The sequence below is a fragment of the Thamnophis sirtalis genome, unplaced genomic scaffold, assembly GCF_051295495.1.
Source record: "Thamnophis sirtalis isolate CommonGarterSnake01/CBP01778 unplaced genomic scaffold, rThaSir2_p1.2 scaffold_2, whole genome shotgun sequence".
Classification (NCBI taxonomy): Eukaryota; Metazoa; Chordata; class Lepidosauria; order Squamata; family Natricidae; genus Thamnophis; species Thamnophis sirtalis.
This window is the reverse complement of record NW_028261382.1, coordinates 76,181,075-76,206,733: the sequence shown is the minus strand read 5'-3', so window position 1 is coordinate 76,206,733 and position 25,659 is coordinate 76,181,075. Positions and strand designations below refer to the sequence as shown.

General features: G+C 42.9%; 1 protein-coding gene across 1 annotated transcript in view; it reads right to left on the bottom strand.

Moving 5' to 3' along the window:
• Positions 1-288: 288 nt before the first annotated feature.
• BIN3 (bridging integrator 3) overlaps positions 289-25,659 on the bottom strand; it is a 139,078-nt gene continuing 113,707 nt past the window's right edge. Inside the window, exon 9 of the mRNA XM_087706126.1 lies at positions 289-1,900. Within this exon, the coding sequence (XP_087562252.1) occupies positions 1,754-1,900 (147 nt within the window). The 3' untranslated portion in view covers positions 289-1,753. The remainder of the gene's footprint in view (positions 1,901-25,659) is intronic.

Genomic DNA, 25,659 nt, shown 5'->3' with positions numbered 1-25,659 from the left:
TGCAGTTTGCTTCACAAGTATGGGGAAAGAAAAACCAATACAGTACAAGCCTTTGCGGCTGTTTTGTTATCATGTTTACGAGAGTGGTTGAGTTTGACCATAATTAATAAAATGTTGCCCGTACCTCAATTCTTAAAATGTATGTAATGTGACCTAAACAGAGAATGTCAAGTTATTTCCGGCTGCCTTCAAACAGCTTTGCAAAATTAATTAGGCAGCTTTCCATGCATCAGTTATCAGTCATGGGTGCAGCTCCATTCTCACGTACAGAGGGACAGAGTCAAATAATCCAGTGAGATGTGTTGTTTTTTTTTGAAAAAATAAAATTAGAAATATGGGCTACAGAAGAACAAAAAGAATCATCTACAGCATTCTCATTAATCATAATTAAGACAGGCAAAGGCAACAGTTGAGAGGCATCAATACCAACAAACCAGAGGTTAGTCCAGAAAGATAAAGGAAGACCTGCATTCCTGGCTAGCCGCCACCCCCAGTAAGAACAACATTTATTAGTTTAAATCACAGCCACCTGTATAGGATGGCCAAAGGATTTCACCAACACACTGAGACTGTTTTCCCTGAAAATAACATTTCAGTAGTGATGCACTTCCATTGAAACCTGGACAGTGCGAGATATAATATTCATGTAGATTGTACCAAGGCAAAATATAATCTCTGTCCTGTCCTGTTTTTTGAAAATCATGATTTACACTTTGTAAATTTATATTACATTCAGTAGGATTAAGCTACTCTACCAATCCGTTTGTAAAGGATGCCACTATTTTTAGACAGCCTTCAATGCCACAAAGACACAAACCAGACAAGGAGCTCAGTGCAATGATGACATTTTTTAAACATCAGAAGTAAAAACTTTTTAGCCAATAAGGTTACCGGTAATAATATTTTGGGGGAGTAAGATAAAGGTTCCTCTCGCACATATGTGCTAGTCATTCCCGACTCTAGGAGACGGTGCTCATCTCTTGTTTCAAAGCCCAAGAGCCAGCGCTGTCGGAAGACTTCTCCATGGTCATTGACCAGCATGACTAAATGGCAAAGGTGCATGGAATGCTGTTACCTTCCCAAGTGGTCCCTATTTTTCTACTCACATTTTAATGTCCTTTTGAACTGCTAAGTTGGCAGAAGCTGGGACAAGTAACGGGAACTCAGTCCGTTACACAGCGCTAGGGATTTGAACCGCCAAACTGCCGACCTTTCCAATTGACAAGCTCAGCATCTTAGCCATTGAGCCACCTTGGGTAACTTTTTGGGGGTAACTACACTCACTGAGAATACCACTCCCAATTCAGCTGTCAGGCAGACCCTGATTTCGGAAAGGCTGAATTAAAAAGCTTGTTCACTTATCCTTTTTAAGTGTAAATTCCTCTGATTTTTCAAACTTCACAAATCTCTTAATGCAGGACTCTTACCATGTTGTTATTAATACAGATAAAAGACGTTCAGGATTTAAAGAGCTGTAGCAAATAGCAACATTCTAGATTAAAATCAGTGCTAACAAGGTTTTAAAACAGGGGTCTCCAACCTTGGCAACTTTAACACTTGTGGACTTCAACTCCCAGAGTTCCTCAGCCAGCAAAGCTTGAAGACTTGAAGTCCACAAGTCTTAAAGTTGCCAGGGTTGGAGACCCCTGCTTTAAAGGGTTCAAGCCTTCAGAAATCGGAAGCAATGTTCAACTTCCTGTCTTTATCCACTTCATCATTAGCTGTCGCGTCAAGGATTCGTAAAAGCTGGAGGTCAGTCATCAGCCACAATGGAGAGGGCCCTCAACTCGTTCAGCTTGGCTTCACTCTCCTTCTCCCTCTGCTCGTCTGTTAAGTCAGGCTCATCAATCTGTTCCGTTAATTCGCCAAATATCTTGTACATCTCGGTGTAATATACAACCTGGAGGGACAGAATCGGAATCTTTTAGAAACATAGCCATCTGTTTCAGCCATCCTACCTCACCTGGAGAAAACACCTGTCAACTCTCTGTTGACATTCCATACATAATGTTGGCAGAGCTGTATCTCAGATTACAGTAGCTGGGTTGAGATGGGTGTATCTATTGGGTAACGTGATTTATGACACAGACTGAGGGGAGGAAAGGAAAGGGAAAAGTTCAGAAGCAGGTAAACAAAGCAAAGAATTGGCTGCAAATAAATCTTCCCTAATGAAGCTATTAATAAATCACTGGTTTTTGTATTAAAACATTGGCTCGCTTATTTTGAATCGTTTACGGCATTGTTAGGAAACTTGACAACACCAATGCGGAATTTTAATACTTGAAATAGGAATTGGTTTTGTGGGTGATTTAAAAAAAAGATTTCAAAATTATTTGTTACCATACCGGTTAAGTCTTGCCTAAGGTTTCTCTTTGAAATCGCTGGAAGATAAGACGAACATTCAGCCTTGTCTATAGCTACTGCTATGAAAACTCCATGCGCCGGACAAACACAAACGCTTGAAAAGTTGTGATCTGGGACACAACTCCTTGCAAATAAACTGGCCCATTACCCTAGCCAAACTGCAACGTTGGAAGCAAAGGCAGGTTTTTTTTTTTTAATGTTTTCAAAATCAATGCCACACAATAATTCTACTAGACAACTTGAAAGTATTAGTGTCAGAACTCCGAGGCAGGTAAATTCCTCAAAGAGCAGTTTTTATTGGATATATCATATTGGCACAGGCTGATGAAAACCGACTCTGAAAGTTTGCGTAGTTTTCACTTAATTAAAAGCAAGTTTCCCCTCCTTTCCCATACAATCAGTCACATGGTCCAATCATGCGGTCAGACTGCCTGGTGACATCGCTCCTCCTCTCTCCGACCACCTGCGGGAATGTCCTTGGTTCTCAGGAGAAAGTATTTTGTTTTGGCTACAAAACCCCAGCAATCTTTATTTCCCCCCTTCCTCCACTGAAGCTTCCAAATGGCCTTGGTCTGGCCAGCTTCAGGGTTGACAGCTAGATTCCATTATAGGAGAAGAGTGTTTCCCCCCTACACCTGTGATGGCAAACCTATGGCAAGCGTGCCAGAGGTGGCACAGAGCCCTCTGTGGGCATGTGTACTGCCGCCAGCTGCTCTTCTGCCTTCCGGCGCGCCGGAAGCTGGTGTTCACGGGTGCTGGAGCACTGAAAAATGGCCTTAAAACCAGCCAAAAAACAGGCATGTGGGCACTGGCCAGTTGGTCTTTGGGTTTCCGGGGTTCTGGGAAGCGTGAAGATCAGCTGGCCGGCATGCAAGCGTGTGCCAGAAACCCAAAAGATCAGCTGGCCGGCAGGTGCATGCACATTGGCTAGCTAGTCTTTGGGTTTCCGGCATTCTGGCCTGTGCTCTTGCACACACATGCACGCACCAGGGGTAGGTTCCAACAGGCACTACTGCTGGTTCGCTCATGGGCGTGTGCTTGATGCATGCTGTGTGCGCATACGCAGTGCAATAAAAATAGTTCTGCACATGCACAGAGGTGAAAAACAAGATGGCGGTGCCGGAGAACCAGTTCAGGGAGGTGGCAGGTCTAGGTCGCTGCTGGTTCCAGTGACCCAGGCTGCCAAACCCACCACTGGCACATGCGTTCCGGTTTGGTCACTTGGTGCCGAAAACATACGCCCTCCCTGCCCCACACCAAGCTACCTTTAGAGGTATGAGAGAAGAGGCACATTCCCCAGAGAAACCAACCGGGGAGTTTGTCTTAACCCTCGGGAAGATTTCACTAGCAACGCTAGGATTTTCACAAATGCTGGCTAATCCTGTCCAACACCCCCACAACGCAGCTATTCTTAGAGCTTGCACTCTAAACAGATCGCCAAAAGGGCAGGGACCTCCCTGCCCCCCCCCTCACCCCAAGGTTACCCTAAGCCAGCAAAGAGCGTGGATTGAAAGCGGAGGTTACTTTGCCTCATTTGCCATGGAGCTTAACTCACTAGATCACACTGCCTTGCTGCGACTCTCCCTTTCATGCACCGTCACCATGGCAACCGAAAACGACAGCATATGCTCAGAATCCCAGCTTTTTCCATCGCGGTGATGCTTGCCCCACAGTCATCCCAACAGCCGGCACAGGGGGATGAGTATTCCCATCTGCAAACTCCATGACTTCTAGGGGGGCACCCAAGCACAATGCATTCAAACTTTTCTCCCTGGTTGAATTCCCACTTCAATGGCAGGACCTAGGCTGGCTCCTCCCGAGATCGATCCAGATGTCTCCCCTTCTTAGGTTCTAGATCCCCAGTTGTTGGCCTTGCAAAATTCTTAAGAAAAGTTACTTTGTGTGGAAGGAGATCTTGGGTGTAGGAGAATCACACCAGGGCATATCTAATGGTACGTTCTAAGCAACCAATTATGGTTTCGTGGCATGCATAAGTAGTTGCCTTGTTGCCAAACCTTATGACAACTCCAGTGCTTCTATAGATACCAAATGCTGCTGTTTTTCTATACAGGACCTGCACTCACAAGAAATTCATCCTACTCTGATCAAGGGAGAACTTGGTCTTACGGAAAGAATGACAACCTAAATTTCACTTTCAGAATAGAAATAGAAATTAGAAGAATAAAACAGAATAGAATAAAGAATTAGGAGTAGAGTAGAACAGAACAGAATAAAGAATTAGGAATAGAATAAAATAGTAATAGAACAGAACAGAACAGAAGAATAGGACAGAATAGAATAAAGAATTAGGAGTAGAGTAGAAGAGAACCGAATAAAGAATTAGGAATAGAATAGAATTGAACAGAATAGAATAAAAAATTAGGAGTAGCATAGCGTAGAGTAGAATTGCAGAGAATAGAATAAAGAATTAGGAATAGAATAGAACAAAAGAATAGGATAGAACAGAACAGAATAAAAAAATAGGAATAGAACAGCAATTGGAAGGGATCTTGGAGGTATTCTAGTCCAACCCCCTGCTCAAGCAGGAGACACTATATCAGTGATTCCCAACCTTTTTTTGGCCATGTCCCACCTAAGCATTTTTTAAATCCTGATATCCCCCCCCCCCCCCCGTGACATATAACTTTACTCAAAAAGTGAACTCTACTCACACAGAGGAAACCTAAAAGGCCATTAACTTGGTTTAAACAAGGTTCAAATTGCCCCCATTAAAAATCAAATTGCCCCCGCGTGGGCCCTCACGTTGGGAATCACTGCCCTAGACCATTTTAGACAAATGTTTGTCCAGTCCCTTCTTAAAATCCTCCATTGATGGAGCACCCACAACTTCTGAAGGGCAGCTGTTCCACTGGCTTTAATTGTTCTCACTGTCACGAAGTTTCTCCTTAGTTCTAGGTTGCTTCTCTCTCTGTTCAGTTTCCAGCCTTTGTTTCTTGTCCTGCCTTCAGGTGCTTTGGAAAAGAAGTTGACCCCTTCCCTCTTCTTTACGGCAGCCCCTCAACTATCATGTAGGAAGTTAACACACACACTCCTCCTAGAAAAATGAAATGTCCTGGAAAATATTGAAAAGGCAGAATATTATATTTCCCTGGACCAGAAATGGAGAAATATGTTTTTGGGCAGAAAGCAGACTCACTCTTAATAGCCCCCACCTTTGTCGATGAGCCATTAAAATGCCTGAGCCACTCCTCTACATAACACAGATAGGATTATCCCTCTACAGAAACTCACCACATGGCATTTGGGAACGCAACCAAGCTTGGAACTCAAAAGACACAACCTACAAAGTTAGCTAAGACCCCCCCCCACCCACTCCACCCCTGGGAGTCTGACAATCAGAATACATTTCTTACACAGGAACAGGAAACAGAGAGGTGGGGCCGAACAGAGAGTATAAAAAACTCAGGAACTCTCAGCAAGCTCCTCTTTCTTTTTCTTTTCTTCTTCACCCAACATCTGGAAGCATGGGATCACCTCAAACCATCTGGTCCTGTCCACCATTAAAACCATCTTTCCAAGCAGCCTCCATGTTTCCATGGTCTTTTCCCCCACTTGGAACTGAACCCAGAAGGACACTTCTTCCAACAATTACATGTCAAAATGTCAAAGGTAGTCATTGTCCTTGCTTAGAGTGTTGAACAAGGCTACTATCACCCTCCATCCAAATGGTTCTCACTGCTTTTAAGAGAAAGTAGCTTGGGTACCGATATATAAACCATCTCCATGGAGACCAGCCTCTCCTCCACACTATCACCGTGCACTGGCTTCTTATTTTTAGTGGAAGAAGGCGGCTTCTTGTGGGAATCTCTACATTTCAAGGACACTACAAGTGCCTTGGTCCTGCCCTTTGGTCAGGTTGATGAGAAGCGGGAACATTAGAGCCCTGGGTCTCATTCAGACATAGGTTCTGAGAGCCTCTGGGGTTGCTATCCCTTCAAATCAGCAGATGATGAAACTAGCTGTGTGGTGACTCAGCAAGACGGCTGCCTTATCAACAATGACTAATGAAATCAGATCGACAACAGCAGAACAGCCAAAATTGGAAGAACTATAGCTGTAGGAGAGGATCAGGCAGGGCTGGGTGGTGGAATTAAAATGAGTCATCAGCCTAGAGACGTTACGTTGCCACACATGGTTTAAGTCCAAGCTACCTGGAATTCCATGGAATCCTTATTTTATTTAATTTAATTAACCACATTTATATGCCACCCAATCCCGAAGGACTCCGGGCGACTTACAAAAATAAAGAGAAAAAAAAAGACACATAACGAACGCATAACAAAAGAAAACGGTTTAAAATAGCAACACCTCATACATTCATTCTAATCGGGGCTGGACCTCAACAGTGAGGTCAACAGCTTCAGGCCTGCCGGAACAGCCAAGTTTTTACAGCTTTCCTGAAGGCCATGAGAGTGGGTATGGTCCGGATCTCTGGGGGTAGCTGATTCCAAAGAGTCGGAGCAGCCACAGAGAAGGCTCTCCTCCGGGGGCCCACCAGCCAACACTTATCTGGTGCCCATTTAGCACTCAACTTTAGTTGACTAGATTCTTGGATATAGGCTTGAGTAATAAACATTCTGAACTGAAACTTGTCAACAGTTTGTTGCAAAAATGAAATCCAGAAAGCACATGTGGGTAATGGATTCAGCAGGATTCATTCACTTCTTTATATACATAACAACATATGAATAAATGTACAATACCCACACAGATTCTTCCAACGTGGTAGTAAGTACAAGCAGTTTCATTTCAGTTCAGATCAGCAGACAAGTCCAGACTAGCTTTGTTTCAAAGTTTACAGATTAACAGTTGGAGTAAGCCACGGCCAAGCGCCTAGCTGTCTCCCAGCAAATACTCTTTCCATTTCTAAAGAGCCTTCATTGGCTGACTTAGTTGCTATGCCCTATTCCAGTTCATGAACATTCTGACAAAACTTAATATATAGCCCTGATTCTTTGTGCCTGGGAACACAACTAGAAGCTAAGCAAACAAGGCTCATAATGAGCGCGTGAACAAGGCTCAAGAGGGCTGGACTAGAAGACCTCCATGGTCACTTCCAGCTCTAGTCCAATTCTGGAGCCTGAAAGAGCAGGGGTTAAGCCAATAGGTTGCAGTATTCAAACTATGGAGAATCCCATACACTTCTTCAGTCTTTGAACTGCTAAGGAATGCAAGGAAGGCCTTCTGATTTACAACCCTTATTAGTTGATCTAACCTGCCTTCCACTGAGGACCTGTACACTGCATGGGTCAAAAAGAGGGCTGTGAAAATATTGATGCTATAGAGCACTGCACACCAGAACACTGTCATTTTACCTACTAAGACTGTATTACTATTATTCTTCTCTTCCTTCTTATCTCTTCCCACCTATCTCTTCCCACTTATGACTAAAACCATGTTGCTTATATCTTTAAAATTTATATTGTTTTGTTTCCTAGCATAATTTGATTGTTTACCTATGACTATCACTAAGTGTTGTATCTTTTGATTCTTTAATATATTTTTTATTATTTTTACATTTAAAACCATGCAGTACCGCGAAGTCAAAGTGACCATACATTCACATTATATACAGCTAGTCTCAACCATTAACTATTAGCCTACTTAATACATTGTCTATCCTTCTGTCCAATCACAATATATACAGTTTGTTCCAGTCTTGTCACCTTGTCTTACACCAATCATAAAATCTGTTCCAGACTTCAAAATATTCTGATTCCCTTTATTTTTAAGTTCAAGAGTGAGCCTCCTTTTATTTCAGCCTCTCTGCAATGGTATGAAAGAAGAGGGAGTGTCCACAATCAAAAGTGTTGGCTAACTGCTGGTTCATTTGGTAATCTTATTAAAACTCTTCATCTAAAAGGGAGCAGACAACCAGTGGGAAGTAATTCTTCCATTTTTATTTGGTGGCAAGTCATGTTGGGCATCTTAAGTCTACCAGGCTAATGAGAAAATGGATACTAGATAGATAGATAGATAGATAGATAGATAGATAGATAGATAGATAGATAGGTAGGTAGGTAGGTAGGTAGGTAGGTAGGTAGGTAGGTAGGTAGGTAGGTAGACAGACAGACAGACAGACAGACGAATAGATAGATATAGACAGACAAGACAGAGAGAACAATAATAGACAGATTAGATAGATTTAGATTTATAGATGATGTAGATGATATAGATGATTGATAGATAAGATAGATTTAAATATAGATTTATAAATGCTAGATAAATTATAGATATAGGCAGATTAGACAGATAGATTTAGATATGGATATATAGATGGCAATTTAGATAGATAGATAGATAGATAGATAGATAGATAGATAGATAGATAGATAGATAGATAGATATAGACAGACAGACAAGACAGAGAATAATAGACAGATTAGATAGATTTAGATAGATTTATAGATGATGTAGATGATATAGATGATAGATAGATAAATAGACAGACAGACAGACAAGATAGATTTAAATATAGATTTATAGATGATAGATAAATTATAGATATAGGCAGATTAGACAGATATGGATATATAGATGACAGATTAGATAGATAGATAGATAGATAGATAGATAGATAGATAGATAGATAGATAGATAGATAGATAGATAGATAGATTATAAAGAGACATCAGCAATAATTCTTAAAGAACCAAAGTAGGTCACAATTAGGGTAACTTTGAATAGTAAAATTTGCTTAATGTGAATTGTAAATTAATTAATAAAATTGATTAAGTTCTGTTTAATGGGATCCAAAGATCAGTGGGTGCAGCTAGGGAGTGCAACATGGAGGCTTGGACCGGCACAACTGCAGTTGGGGTTTTAGATGCTATCTTCTTTAGGTGTGCAAAACGGAGAAAAGAAAGATTCCGTCAGAGGAAAACTACAATTTTAAAAACAAATGGCTTCTTCTTGGATTAGAACAAAAATGTGATGTTCTTGATGAGCGACATCAAGAAGGTGGGTTCACAGCAAAGTAAAAAAAGGACAAGATGTTGAAATGCCTGAAAATACAGTGTAATACAATAATAATACAATACAATAGCAGAGTTGGAAGGGACCTTGGAGGTCTTCTAGTCCAACCCCCTGCCTAGGCAGGAAACCTTATACCGTTTCAGACAAATGGCTATCCAACATCTTTTTAAAGACTTCCAATGTTGGGGCATTCACAGGCAAGCTGTTCCACTGATTAACTGTTCTCACTGTCAGGAAATTTCTCCTCAGTTCTAAGTTGCTTCTCTCCTTCATTAGTTTCCATCCATAACTTCTTGTTCTACCCTCAGGTGCCTTGGAGAATAGTTTGACTCCCTCTTCTTTGTGGCAACCCCTGAGATATTAGAACACTGCTATCATGTCTACCCTAGTCCTTCTTTTCATTAAACTAGACATACCCAGTTCCTGCAACTGTTTTTCATGTGTTTTAGCCTCCAGTCCCCTAATTTTCTTTGTTGCTCTTCTCTGCACTCTTTGTAGAGTTTCCACATCTTTAATATGGTTAAAGTGTTCAGTCAAACTAACATGCCCTATTCGTTGCAGTGGAAGGGGCCTGCTAGGTGTTCTGATCTAGGCTTCACCAAATCACGAAGCAGACTTCTTGTCCCAACAAAACCCCTTTTTATGAAGCTAATGTGAATTCCTCTCATTCACCTCCAGCAAAGTCCCGGCAAACAGTCTTTCAAGGGTGAATTTACAACCACAGACCTCATCAGGCTTGGAGAGCTGCCAGGCATCAATATCTTCCAAACGCAAAGCTGTACAAGGAAACACTTGGCAAGGAGTCTCTGAGGGTCACGAACAAACCTTCACACTAATTAAGTTAACTAATTGCCTCCTGCAAACTCCCCTCCCCTTTTGCTCCTCTTTATTCCCTATGGGAGGGGCCATTCATCGTCCACCTGTGTCTTTACTCGCAAGTCGGCCCTTGTTCCTTATCTGTTCCCTTCGTCTGGCAACTCTGCGCATGCGTACATCGGGAATAGGCTCCAGCTGTTCTTCTGCCCCACTGATGTCTGACTCCGAAGGCAGCTGATAACTTTTGGACGGTCCTGGCCCTATCTCTGCCTCTGACGCAGAGACCTCATCAGAGCCTTCCCCAGACTCCTTGACTAGCCCATCTTCCTCCCCAACTTCCTCCCTGTCCGAATCTGCTGCCAGATTCACTGGCGGGCCAACACTAGGAATCCCATATGCTAAGAAATTCCAGTGAGCGGGGTCAAGGAGAAGAGCCTTTTCCATCGTGGCCCCATCTTCCACCAGAAGTGAGAACTGCTCCCATCATTTTGACCTTCCGGTAGAGTATCAAAACTTGGCTTTGCTAGCTGGGTTGTGGCCCCAAGGATATCCCTCAACACTGGAGGTGATTGACAGGGTGAGACAATCTCCTCCCTATGCTGTCTGTTTCCTTGGTTCTAGTTATTATATTGTTTTTAAGATTGTACCATAATTGTTTTTGTATTTATCTTTTCATACTTTGTAAGCTGCTCAGTTACTTCATCAGGGAGATGGGTGGCATATAAATTTAACAAAAAAGGAAGTTTTTCTTTTTTATCTGTTTTCTATAGCTACTCCTTGACTTCATCATGAGCCGCAGTGGCACAGTGGTTAGAGTGCAGTACTGCAGGCTCCTTCTGCTGACTGCTGACTGCCTGCAATTTGGCAGTTCAAATCTCACCAGGCTCGAGGTTGACTCAGTCTTCCGTCCTTCTGAGGTGGGTAAAATGATGACCCAGATTGTTGGGGTTAAGTGGCTGACTTTGTAAACTACTTAGAGAGGGCTGTAAAGCACTGTGAAGCGGTATATAAGTCTAGGTGCTATTGCTATTTTCCTTCCTTTCCTCCTTCCTTCCCTCCCTCCCTCTCTCAATGGTTAGAATGCAATATTGCACACTAATTCTGCCAACTGCCAGTAGTTCGATCCTGACCAGCTTAAGGTTGACTCAGCCTTCCATCCTCTTGAGGTGGGTAAAATGAGGGCCCAGATTGTTGGGGGGCAAGAGGCTGACTCTGTAAACCACTTAGAGAGGGCTGTAGAGCACTGTAAAGCGGTATATAAATACTACTGCTATACATTTAAAGCATACTCTTTTTAGACTTCATGACATTTCATTAATATACATGCAAAAATGTATGTTTAAACATTTTCCTTGCTCATTTCCATCATTCTGCAACCCATCGTTGTATTTTTTTTTTACAGAAACATCACTTTGAATAATGCAAACTCGATCGATGCGACCCCCCTTTGTGGAATTCATTAACGGCACTAATCAAGACCCAACTTGTACCGTGACTAAGGAGTTTGCATACAGACAACCTGTAGGGTTACAGCTTGAAGAAAATAATTATAGGAATTACAAGCTCTGGAGGGAAATCCATTTGAATGGGGTCATGGTACAATGGACATAATTGTTTCAGCTGAACGGTTTGTACCAGCAAAGCTGCCTTGAGCACTATTAGCAGGCTGCAGAAGGAAAGCAACCGGAGACAGACAGCCTGTGCCCATTCTCCAGACAAGAATGACCACACACACAAAAGCCAAAACCCCAAGGGAGAAGCCAATGCTCTTTGAGGAAAAAGGGCCAAGGCAGTCACTCCTCCTCTCTGAGATGATGAGCATTTCTGTCAGGTCTGGAAGCCATCTTTTGCATCGGGCCTTCAGGCCTGCCACATTCAATGCTGTGGGAAAATGGGAGGGGGGGTATATGGAGTATGGGAGAGATATATATAGTCAAAATAACATTCCTTTCTCAGAGTGTCAAGGACACCTTGCCCTGCACCTTGAGTGGCGTGACTGGGAGGCATCTCCAGTTTTGGATGGTGCCTGATTGGACCATGTGATGGGTATATGGGTATTGGGCAGGGACTGTTGTTGTTTCTTCTTCTTCTTCTTCTTCTTCTTCTTCTTCTTCTTCTTCTTCTTCTTCTTCTTCTTCTTCTTCTTCTTCTCCTCCTCCTCCTCCTCCTCCTCCTCCTCCTCCTCCTCCTCCTCCACCTCCACCTCTTCCTATTTGGTTAATATTTGGTAGGAGATTCACAGCCTTTGGGGTGGTTGGTAGTTCAACAGCTCAAGTCCTAACCAAGGACCCAGGAACTGTTAAAGTAACGTCAGAGGATATAAGCTGTTCCAAGTAGGATGGTTTTTTTGTAGAATCAGAATGTTCAAGTCCGATAAATTTAGAATTTCCAAATAGTGAGGTAGCCCTTTAGGAATTGCTCCAAGGGCTCCAATTATAATTGGGACAACACATGATTTCTTTTTCCACAGTCGCTCAACTTCAATTTGCAAGTCCTGGTACTTTGTGATTTTTTCTTGTTGTTTATCTTCAATTCGTGCATCTCCAGGTATTGCAATGTCAATGAACCATACTTTTTTCTTTTCAACTATTGTTATGTCAGGTGTGTTGTGGGCCAAGTGCCTGTCAGTCTGGATTCTGAAGTCCCACAAGATCTTGACTTTCTCATTCTCTAAAACCTTCTCAACCTGATGGTCCCAGTGTTTTTTGCTGTACTCAAATCCAACCTTCTGGCACAATTTCCAGTGAATGATCTTAGCAACGTGGTCATGGCGTTGTAGGTAGTCAGTTTGTGAAATTTTGCTGCATCCACTGATCAATTATTATTATTATTAAAATTGACCCAGACAACACACTATTTCTTAAGCACTTAGATGTTCTGATCCCCGGCCTGTGAATACACTAGAACACAGGCTTGGCTGTTTGCCACTGCTCAATTACTGAGATAATGAATCCTTTGGTTGAGGGCCTAGGCAACTCACGTTCAATACAGTAACTGCAGCAACCCAGATAATCCAAACGAAGCAACCCAGAGAGTCCAAACGAACAGACACGGCTAGAATACACGGATAGATTTTATTCACTACAAATTTGAACGGTTGTTTCCTGCAAATGTTCCCTCCCAACGGCTCACCTATAATCTCTCTTGGGAGGGGCCAATCAACAACCACCTGTGCTTAATTATCTTCTGTGAGTCTGCCTACGGAGTTGCTGCTTCCGTTTCTCAGCCCATCTCAATCTAGCATCAGGGACAAACTGCCTTTGATCCTCCCCATTGCCCCTCCTGGTGGCCAACCAGCCTCTCTGGTCCCTGCTCTGAGTCTGAACCCTGCCCAGGGTCCTCCACATCTTCCATGGCAGACTCATATGGTTCCTTACTATCCGAGTCCATCAGCAGCTCATCCGGATCCTGCTGGGCCACAACACTTAGATATGTTAAAGAAAAACGTATAAATAACATTTATATATAAAAAAAGAAAATAGGACAGCGTGGATCAGAACCAAGTAAGGAAATTCGAGGTGGAACATGGCTGTTCCATTTCTTTTAACAATATGCCTTCTTCCCCTGGGAGGCTTTGAGAAGTTGCATGGGTCCTAGAGACAACGCAAAGGGCAACTCTAGAGATACTTCATTGTAGCCCCATCTTTTTAAATTTTGGGCATAATGGTTTTGCTGATGTTATGATGTCTGGATGGTTGAATATTAAAGTTTGGTAACAAATAAATTTAAATCACACAAAGCTTCCTCTCTGGAAAACCCCAGAATGGGTGACAGCATGAAATAGATTTAAAGTTGGTATTTTCAGGCCCCCTTACTGTGATTTCTTAAAATTTAACGTTTGTTCTGTCCCGAAAGAAAATATTAGCTTACTGCAGCATTACAGTTTGAATACACATTCAAAGGCGATTCAGAGAAATGCACTTAATTCACTACAATCAAGATCAGGGGAGGTACTAATACCACCATATAAAGCCTTAGTAAGAACACGCTTAGAGTACTGCATCCAGTTTTGGTCACCACACTATGAAAAAAGATGTGGAGACTCTAGAAAGAGGGCAGAGAAGAGCAACAAAGATGATTAGGGGACTGGAGACTAAAACATATGAAGAACGGTTGCAGGAACTGGGCATGGCTAGTCTAGTGAAGAGAAGGACCAGAGGAGACAAGTTAGCAGTCTTCTAATACTTGTGGAGGTGCCACGGGGGTGGGGATGGGGGTGGTGTCAAGCTATTTTCCAAGGCACTTGGAAGGCCAGACACTGGATGGAAACGGATCAAGGAGAGATTCAACCTAGAAATAAGGAAGAATTTTCTGACAGTGAGAACAATCAACCCATGGAACAGAAGTTGTCTTCGGAAGTTGTGGGAGCTTCATCACTTGAGACTTTCAAGAAGGGACTGGATTGCCATTTGTCAGAAATGGGGTAGGGTCTCCTGCTTGGGTGGGTGGGTGGGTGGGTGTGGACTAGATGATCTATAAGGTCCCTTCTTAATCTGTTATCCGTTAAAGCAGTGTTTCTCAACCTTGGCAACTTAAAGATGTCTGGACTTCAACTCCCAGAATTCCCCAGCCAGCATTCGCTGGCTGGGGAATTCTGGGAGTTGAAGTCCAGACATCTTCAAGTTGCCAAGGTTGAGAAACACTGCGTTAAAGAAATATATCTGGCTGCCGTGGATTTCCCAGGTCCAACTCTTTAAGAGCTAACAAAATTTATGGAATTCTAGACAGAACTCTGAATGAAAACTTTTATTAGTACAGAACTAAACCAATGCCTCTCTCCTTAGAGAAGCAAACTCACTCGGTTAAAAGAAGGGTCTGAAAATGAGGTCAAGACAAGGAAGACTCCACAACCCACATCCAACCTCAAAGAGACGGAGGAGGGGCTATCAAGAGCAGTAGTAGGAACCGAGTTAATCCACGTGGGGGCACCATATTCCTGCTGGAAGCAAAGAATAGGGTGCAACACAACTGCTGTATTTTAACAAGTTCTACAGATAACGACATTATGCCGTTAATAGGTGTGGGGAAAAAAACAATTAAGAATCTGTACTGACAGTTATCAACTTATCAATTTACTCTCCTCTAAAAAAATGATTCTTCAACTTTTGGCTTAATTCAGTAAACTTTCTTCCCAAACTCTTTTTAGAAACATCTCTTTTTTTGTCAATTTTCACATCCTATATAAGTAACATAAAGCTAATCTGAACCTGTTTTTTTTTAAAAAAAGCTGTGCTAAGATAATTGTCCATTAAAGTTTTTAAAGTTTTTTTTGCAAGCAAAAGTAAAAACAAATAAAACACAATTACATTCAAAGAGCATTCTTCAAACTCAAGGAGAGAGTTCCACGTAATCAGATTTATAACTAAAATTCTTATTAATATACCGAAGTGCACAAGTGCAAATATTATTAATTTTAATAAGAAATGGTTAATTCTGTGCATGGTAACCCCTCCTCCGCTTATATTAATTCAATGAAAACGGGCACTTTATTATTATTAAATTAGTCAAAACCGTATCTTTCAAATATCTCATATATTTTGAATAATGTTTAAATTTAAAGGCTAAGAAAATATGGAAAATCGTTGGGACTCAGATATAGCATGGGCCATTAATATGCGAAGACTAGTCTCCAAAAATTAACTCTGGAGTTTGGCTATTTGGCAGCAATATTCAGAAAAAAAGTGCATTTGCACATTTTGCCAACGTCCCCAATTTGCAGGTTTTATTCTAAATTGATTGTTTATAGCCTTTTGCAAAACTTGCAACCTATTTTTGATTATGATTACAAACTGTGAGCAAACAAGAGGTGAATTAGAAATAAACTAAAGACATAAGGACGGAGCAATTATATAAGAACAATAAATTCTTCTTTCTAAATTCTGGAGCTTTTACAGATGCTACTTTCATTTGTTTTCTAAAATGTTTTGTAAAGAAAGAACAAAAGGATTCTGTATATAGAACGATACATTTAGATCTAGCTTGGGTGACGGGTTGGACTAGATGACCTACAAGGTCCCTTCCAACTCTGTTAATCTGTTTAATAAGCTTCCACTTGCATTATTGGATTGCTATTTATTCCCCCCTCAAAGAAAACACGTTTCACCTAAATTTCCATACGTCGTCTTGGGAATTTCAGTGAGACTTTCAGCATCGCAGAGAAAACTATGATAAACCTTTGTTAACTGCCCCCCCCCCAACATAGAAACTAAAGTCATAAAACAATTCACACCACCCACCTCTAACCAGACTTCCGTCCCTTCTGCAAACATGGCAGGCTGCATTTGGCCACATAATTTAACCTAATATGTAGGTTTGAAAATATACATGCCGCACGCTACTGGGTAAATCTCCAACGGATTCCTTCTCCCAAAGGTTTGAAGGACAGAGGGCAAGCTACAAATAGTTAAACAAAAAATAATAATAATTAAGACACAAGCTGAAAAAAACCGTCCTGTTTTCAATTTCCTAGCCTTATTTCAACAGATGTTCTCTGTAGTAGCAGGTGCCTTGTTTCTCCAAAACCTCCCCCGATAATAAGCCCAATCAGGCTTTTGAGTGCATGCGCTAAAATAAGCCCTCCCCAAAAATATTGCAACACAGCAGCAGCTATGAGGTGACCACGCTCACTGCCTCCTGCACCTCAAAAATAAGACCTCCCCCCAAAATTGCCAAGTTATTTTGGGGGGTCAAAAGAAAATAAGACCCCACCTTATTTTTTGCGGAAACACAGTAACTTCTGCATTCATCAGGTAACAAAATATCCCTTTTGTTAAGCAGGGGTGGGATTCAGCCGGTTTGGGCGAACCGGATATTAATTTTACATCCGGTTCGGCAAAATGGCAGTTCCGATGACCAGCTGGTCCTGCCTCCGCCCTCCCCCCTGAGGAGTCCCCACGTGCCCCGTTCTGGTTTGCAGGGAGCCTCCTAGGCCCAAAATGGAGTGCGAGGGGATGTGGGAGCCCCCCACCTCCGCAACCCCTTTTCCTTCCCAGAAGGCTACAAGGAGGCCTCCTAGGCCCAAAATGGGGCATGGGGGGGGGGGGGAAGGGAGTGCAAAGTATGTGCTCACTGAACCAGTTGTGAAACAGGTTGGATCCCACCACAGGGCATACTTGATAGGAGAAGGACGAAACAATTTTTGTCAAGCTGGCAGTTTCTAGATCTAAAGAGTGTGGGGTTCAGTTCCCAGAATTTGCAGCAGCACCCCGATGTTTGGAGAATGCTAGATGAAATCTATCTATCTAGAGCAAGGGTCTCCAACCTGGGCAACTTGGAGACTTGTGGACTTCAACTCCCGGAATTCTGATGAACTCTGAGAGTTGAAGTCCACAAGTCTTCAAGTTACCCAGGTTGGAGACCCCTGCTCTAGAGAGTGATGAGATTGGGGAAGCAGGCGTCTATAAATAATAGTGACAAGAAAAATGATCCCAAAGAGTTTTAAGTCTTGATGCACCTGCTGGGCAGACACAGCATCAGTTTATGCCTACGGTGACATCTTAAAAGTTCAGAGGGGGAAATCAGATTTTTGTTTTGTTTTGTACAGAATGAGAAGGACAAGTAGAGAAGGAAGCATTCTTATCAGGCCCCCCTTCAACCAGAAAGCATGCACTCTACCTCTCTTTCATCTTAGTGTGGGAACATCAAAGTCCGTGGCTGGGGGGAAATATTCGGTTCCAAAAATTCAGGTGAACCTTACAGGGGGTGGGGGGGTGGGAGTATTTTACATTAGAACACGTACTCCATATTTACAGGAGGAAGAGGGATATTGCTTCAAGCGTTGGCCTGAGGCAGGTTGGACAACTCAACCCCAAATCAAAGTCCAGCGATCTCGGTTCAAATTATTATTGCAATCTTTGGACGGTGTGGGGAAAAATCTGTAACTTTCATGATGGGTTCAGCCCACAGCTTTCTCCGTCGCCCTGCCTCGGATCACGCTGGAGCTAGGAGGACTTAAAGATTCCTAAACAGCTAGAGGCCTCCAAGCTGCTTAGAAAACAAGGACCTGACCTGGGCAACTCACATCGCAGCCCTGGTCAAAGGGCCCAGCAGAGATTTATACAGCTGAATGAAAAACTGCTGGTGACCTTCTACCATTGCACCTTATCTTAAGAAAGCATCTTAACTTGCTGCACCTGTGTGTGGCTTGCCATATGCTTGCTCCTGGGGAGGAAAGCTTTGGCCAATCTAGGCAGCAGACTAAAAAGCAGAGACACTACCCTGCCAACAAAAGTGTGCATATTCAAGGCTATGGTTTTCCCAGTTGCAATGGATGGCTGTGAAAGTTGGATCATAAGGAAGGCTGAGTGCCAAAGAATGGAGGGCCTTGAACTCTGGTGCTGGAGAAGACTCCTGCGAGTCCCTTGGACTGCAAGGAGATCCAATCAGTCAGTCCTAGAGGAGATCAACCCTGACTGCTTTTTAGAAGGCCAGATCCTGGAGAGAAAACTCAAATACTTTGGCCACCTAATGAGAAGGACTGACTCCCTGGAGAAGAGCCTCATGCTGGGAATGATTGAGAGCAAAAGAAGAAGGGGACAGCAGAGAATGAGGTGGCTGGATGGAGTCATTGAAGCAGTCGGCGTGAGCTTAAATGGACTCCAGAGGATGGCAGAGGACAGGAAGGCCTGGAGGAATGTTGTCCATGGAGTCACGATGGGTCAGACACGACTTCACAACTAACAACAACAGCAACATGGCTTGCCAATTGGACAGTGGCAGATAAGGACAATGCTCCAGAGGGTCAACATCATTGCCCTCTCCCCTCTTTGGAAGAGCTTTATAGCTCCCGCTACCTTAAGAAAGTTCAAAGTGTCCCTAGAGATCCATCTCATCCGGGCACCCACTTTTTTTAAAAAAACTATTACCATCTGGCAGACGGTACAGGACAATAAAACAAGGACAAATAGGCTGAAAAACAGCTTCTATCCCACAGCAGTAACTATATTGAATTCTGCTGTATAGTGCAATATGAATGCAATATCAGGGGTTTTCAATTTCAATTCTATAGCATGAGAAGGTGGTGTTTTTGTGTTTTTATTTTTATAGTTAGAATGTACACTGAAGACAGCATTTAATTTCATTGTATGAGGTGCAGTGACAATAAAGTAAACTAAACTTAGTCAGAAATCCCTACTGTTCGTTCAGGCCCCTTGGAAAGAAGACAGGAAAAAACCAACAACTTGGTCATACAGTTAATTTTTGCTCTTCTATGGACTGATCTCAAACATCATCATCCGACCTCTGAAAGTGGAAGTATCTTGAGCAAGGCATCCATGGAGGGTCTCAGCCACTTTGTGTAAGCTGATAAGAGCTAAACAAAGGGGGAAAATCTTTCCTAAGGGTTCAAGGTGCAGCAAGCACAACACAATACAGCATTCATTTTTGGTCACCACAATGTAAAAAGATGTTGAAACTCTAGAAAAAGTGCAGAGAAAAGCAACCAGGATGATTTGGGGATTTGAGGCAAAAACATACGAAGAATGGTTGCAGGAACTGGGCATGGCTAGTTTAGTGAAGAGAAGGACCAGGGGAGAAAGGATAGCAGCCTTCCAATATTTGAGGGGCTGCCACAGAGAGGAGGGGGTCAACCTGTTTTCCAAAGTACCCGAAGGCCAGACAAGGAATAATGGATGGAAACTGATCAAGGAGAGATTCAACCTGGAAATAAGGAGGAATTTTCTGACAGTGAGAACAATCAATAAATGGAACAGAAGTTGCCTTCAGAAGTCGTGGCAGCTTCATCAATAGAGGCTTTCAAGAAGAGACTGGACTACCATCTGTCAGAAATGGTGTAGGGTCTCCTGCTTGGGGAGGAGGTGGGTGGGCTGGACTAGATGGCCTAAAAGGACCCTTCCAAGTCTGTTAATCTGTTCTAACTCACTCTAAGAAAACCTTCTATGGTGATACAAACACATGGAGCAGCCTCTATCCTTACTACTAAACAAACCCCGGAAATCTTGAGAAATAAAGAAGTTACACTCTATTTTCTTGCTGACCAAACTCTTGTGCAGAAGCCACTAACTACCTAAATTGTTTTCTTACTCCTGGCTGGATTGATGTTTGCCTTTTTTTTGAGTTTGTGCTGATTGTTTCCCCACAGCTGCCAAGGTCTGGATCAAGTCCTGGGAGAATCCTACCTAGTCAATTAAGTGTTGCGCAATCAGCGCAAAACGCAACTGCATTTAGAAACAAAATAAGGTGGAGATTACTGATGAAGAGAAGTTTGGAAGAAGCTTGGTAAAGCAACCACAATTCTCTCCTTGCTCACATTAAATTGCAAACAAATGAAAACCAGGAAACTCCCGGGGTGGCCTAGGAGAGGCTCCAACAGGTGGGGAAACCGTGAAGAACCTCAAGAGGTTGTTTTTTTTTACAATCCAGCCCAGAGAATGACTCACAAGCTCTCTAACCACTGTAGTCCTAACATATTTTGTAAGGGCTGGAATTCTTTCATGGAGAGGCCAAGGGGGATTTGGGGGCAGGAGATGTTTAAAAATAAAACCGACGTATCTCCTGAGTCAATTCCAATTTCTGGGAGTTGAAGTCCACCAGATTCTGACCTTGGCTTCCTGAGACAGTAAAAAGCACACACTTAGTCCCCAAAACCCTATTTTTATTTCAACAGCTGTGAATTATGTTCCTTCACAGCCCGTAATGAGTCCCAAATAGTTTGTAAAGAGTCCGACAGAAGTCTGCCAGAGTCTTTCGGGATAAGGCTGATAAGCACCCACCTTTATCTCCCTTGAAACGCTGCCAAAGACCTAATTGCCAATTAGCTTTGCAAGGCCACACAGAGCACAGACTCAAATCGGAGCTTCAGAATTTAAACCGACCACAACGAAAAAAGTTGCTTCCTGCAAAGGCTCACTTGCCTTTGCTTGACCTTTATGTCTTCTGGGAGGGGCGAATCATGTCCAAGCCTTACTCCTGAGTCACCCCTTTTGTCTTAACTGCTTTTGCCTTCTGGAAGCTCTGTGCATGCGCACACTTGGAACAGGCTGTTCCTCTTCCTCGCTGATGTCCCCCTCTGGGGGCTCTGGAGGCAGCACATAACTCCTAGATTGCTGTGGCCCCCTTTCTGCCTCGGACACGGAGCCCTTGTCTGACCCTTCCCCAGACTCCAGGACTGACCCATGTTCCGCCCACAACCTCCTCACTGTCAGACTCTGCTGCCAGCTCCGCAGGCCACCGCTGGACCACAACAATCAATCTTAAAGCTTTCATATATATAGAAGAATCCCTATTTCAGTGATGGCTAACATTTTTGTCATCGCGTGCTAAAAGCATGCATGCAATGTGTGTGTGACCCCCGTCCATGCATGTGCACCCCCCCATGTCCTGTTTTGGGCCTGGAAAGCCTCCTGCAACAACCTGGAAGCCCAAACAGGGCGCAGGGGCGCTGCACAAGGCCCCAAAATGCAATGCAAGTGATCCCCCATGCATGCACCCCACTCCCCATGCATGAACGTGTGTGTCCCCCGCATGCGCGGCAGAGACCTGAAGACCAGCTGGCCAGTGGGAGGCATGCATGCATGCGCATTGGAGCAGTGCTGGGGCAATGACTGGCGTGCCTGCAGAGTGTAGCATGTGGCACATGAGCCATAGGTTCACCATCACAGCCCTATTCTATCTCTACAATTGATTTATTTATCTCATGATGTTTCTTATTATGATGCGCTGCTTGTCATAAGCACTTGACCTTAAAACTTTCCATCAATTGAGCTTTCTGGTTAAATGGCAAAGGAGGGGGAGGGGACACTTCTTTTTAGAATATCAATATGTTACTTTTCAAGGTTCAAAAACCTATTAGCAAGAAAAAAAGGAAGTTTTTCCAAATGATGGAGTGTATTCTCTCTCTCTCTCTCTCCCTTCCCTTCCCTCTTTCTTTTCTTTTCTTTTCCTTTCCTTTTCTTAAGAAGGGTATTTCTAGCCCAGGAATCCCCAACCTTTCGGACCTCAGGGACCGCTAAATTCATAATTTTAAATCCCGCGGACCACTACTGTCATTTGCGTAATGACCGACTGGGTGGGCGTGGCCATGTGGTCATGTGACTGGGTGGGCATGGGCAACAATGTCACTCACATCAAGGGACGCCTTGCTCGCCTGCCCGCTGAGGCTCCTTCGGGTCCCAACAGGAAGCAGTTGCTGGAGCTAGGCATCAACCACGAGAAAGAGTTGGCAAAACAGCTCAATTCAAATTGGATCTGACTGAGGAGGAGGCTCAGTAGAAGCACCTCACTGAGGACTAGGAGCATAGACTTTCCAAGCACAGAGAAGACTTGTGGGAGTGCAAGGCCAGGTACCGGTGCCTAGAGGCTCAGCGGGCTGAGATGGTCAGCCGCTTCCAGGCCATGATGCAGTCCCACTGGAACGAGGCCCTCGGGCTCTTTGCCATCAGCGGTCCTTCCTTTCAGCCTTTGCCCAAAGCCCCCCACCAGTAGGCTGAAGCAGACCCCAAGTCAGAATTTCTGCCCCCTCTGACCCGCACAAAAAGCCCCTGAAGGGGGAGACTCTCTGCAACAACACAAGCGTTCATTGCACGTATCCAGCCCAGGGGCCATAGTTTGATGTCCCCTGATTTAGTGAAATAGAAAAAATGCAAATAATTTTTCAGAGGTAAAATATAAACCAGCCATCCAAGACTAAATCTCTTCTTGACTATCTTTTGTGCTCTTGGAAGTTCTCCCCAATTTTTTAAACTTAATTTATATCCTGCCTTCCTACCTGTTGAACATTCAAGATAGCTGACAGCATACAAAAGGAACAATTAAATGCACTAATTATGCAATTGTTACAATAGTATAAAAGCCTCCCTAAAGAGATGTTTCTTAGTGCAAACAAAACACCTTTGGCCAAAAATCTGCCTTCCTAAAGTCACCCCTTGTAGTTCCTGAGATCAGGGTAGTCTTCCTATTAAATGTCCCAAAGATGCTTTTTTTGGTGTGTTTTTCCTTGAAGATGTTTTGCTTCTCATCCAAGAAGCTTCTTCAGTTCTGAAGAATTCCTTGCAGCTGTCCTTCCGTAAATTTCACATACATAAATCCTTCCATTCTCCACCATTCCGTCAGAACCAAAGAAGCTTCTTGGATGAGAAGCGACATATTTTCTAGCCAAACAAGTAAGTCCAGCTGACTTTTACAAGAAAGCTCCTTTGGGACAACCGTGACCTGGACGACCGAGATTCTCCGTTGACATTTTCCTGTTTAAGTAGTTCTTCCCTAGGCACTTCCAGACTGGCTTATCACCGAGAGCTCCAATCGAAGTAAGCCAATTCCATTGTTCAGGAATAGAATAGAATAGAACAGAATTAGGAAAGAGAATAGAACAGAGTAGAATTAGGAAAGAGAATAGAATTGAACTAAGAAAGAGAATAGAATAGAATTGGGAAAGAGAACAGAATAGAATAGAATAGAATAAAGAAAGAGAATAGAATAGGAGATGGAATAGAATAGAACAGAATTGAATAGAATTAGGAAAGAGAATAGAATAGAATTAGAAAAGAGAATAGAACAGAATTAAGAAAGAATAGAACAGAATTAGGAAAGAGAATAGAACAGAATAGAATTAGGAAAGAGAATAGAATAGAATAGAATTCTTTATTGGTCAAGTGTGATTGGACACACAAGGAATTTGTCTTTGGTGCATATTCTCTCTGTGTACATAAGGAGAATAAAATACATTCATCAAGAATAAAAAGATACAACAGTGATAGTCAAGGTTACTAATAAGCTATCAAATCGTACTAGGAAACAAAACAATATAAATTTTAAAGATACAAGCAACATGGTTATAGTCGTAAGTGGGAAGAGATAGATACTAGGAAGGAAGAGAACAATAATAGTAGTACAGTCTTAGTAGGTAATATGACAGTGTTGTGGGAATTAGTTGTTTATGTGCTGGCATTCGGGAAAAAGCTATCCTTGTGTCTAGTTGTTCTGGTGTGCAGGGCCACTTTAATGGGATTAAACCCCTTAAAGATTGTCTTCTTTGCATGCTTATCCAGAAAACCAAGGCACAGTCCCTCCTGTGTGGGCTGCACACCAGGCAAAGCATCTCACCTCTTAGAAAAAACCAAAGAGGAAGAGAGCAGATGTAGAAATTCCCGCTCTGTAACACAATCCTGTACAGGACAAAATCTAAAACTTAATGAGGCTTGGAAAAAGAGATAGAGACCGGAGGGGGGGGGGAGAATGCAGGGTGGGGGCGGCCCGGGGGCCCTCCCCTTTTGGACCTGACCTTCTCCTTGCTCTGATCTCAAAGCCTTTGGAAGGATCTGATCCGGTAGCTTCCGGCCGGATTACACACACTTCTTTATTTAAGCTAAATCCACCCCCCACAAACACAAAGGAATTGTGCTCCCGTTTCTAACACTGTATTAAATCTATCTGGGTAGGGTCAGCCTGAGTTTGATGATTCCCATGATTGTAAACCTTGATTGCTGTCCATGCTGCCTGGAACTTATGGGAATGATAGTTCAGTAGTTTGGAGCACCAACTGTGCCTCTCCCAGAATAGGAAAATAACATTGTCAATATCGTATAAAGAAAACTTATATAAGATGTTTTATCGGTGCCATCTTCCACCTGCAAGAATAGGCAAAATGTTCAGAAATTTAGTGCCAAATTGTTGGAAATTTATTCACGAATCAGGCACGTACTACCATATGTGGTGGTCGTGCCAAAAAACAAAATAATATTGGCGGAAAATTCAAAGGTGGCTGATAGAGATAACTGAAGAGGAAATAGAATTCACACCAGAACTATTTATTTTGGGAATCATAAACAATAAATACAAGAAGGGGTAATTTATTTAACAATACATATTATTACAGCAGCAAGAATGGTCTTTGGCCAAAACTGGAAAAAACATGGAAATTCTTCAAGAAGGGGAAATAATTAGGAAAATTCTGATTTGTGCTGAAATGGCTAAATTGATGTGAGAATTGAAGACTAAAGAAGAATCAGAATATTATAGGATCTGGGAAAGACAACGAAAAGGAAGGGAAGATGGGGAGAGCAAGGAAGCAAAAATAAGGAAAGAGGGGAAGGAAGAAGAAAGAAAAATGAAGAGGGAAGGAAAAAGAAAAGGAAGGAAGGAAGGAAGGAAGGAAGGAGGGAGGGAGGGAGGGAGGGAGGGAGGGAGGGAAGGAATGACATTTATTGTTAATTCAAACTTTTCCTAAAATCATCTGCCCGGTTTCACTGAAAAAAAGACCTCCCCGGATAATAAGCCCAATTGGGCTTTTGAGCGCATGCGCTAATTAAACCCTCTCCCCAAAATAAGCCCTCCCTGAAAATACTGAAACACAGCAGAAGCCATGAGGTGACCAAGCTCGCTGCCTCCTGCACCTCAAAAATAATAGACCTCCCCGAAAATAAGGCCAAGTGCTTATTTCGGGAGTCAAAAGAAAATAAGATCCCTGTTTTATTTTTGGGGAAACATGGGTAAATTGTTGCACACTTCAACTTTTGGTTACATGTTCTT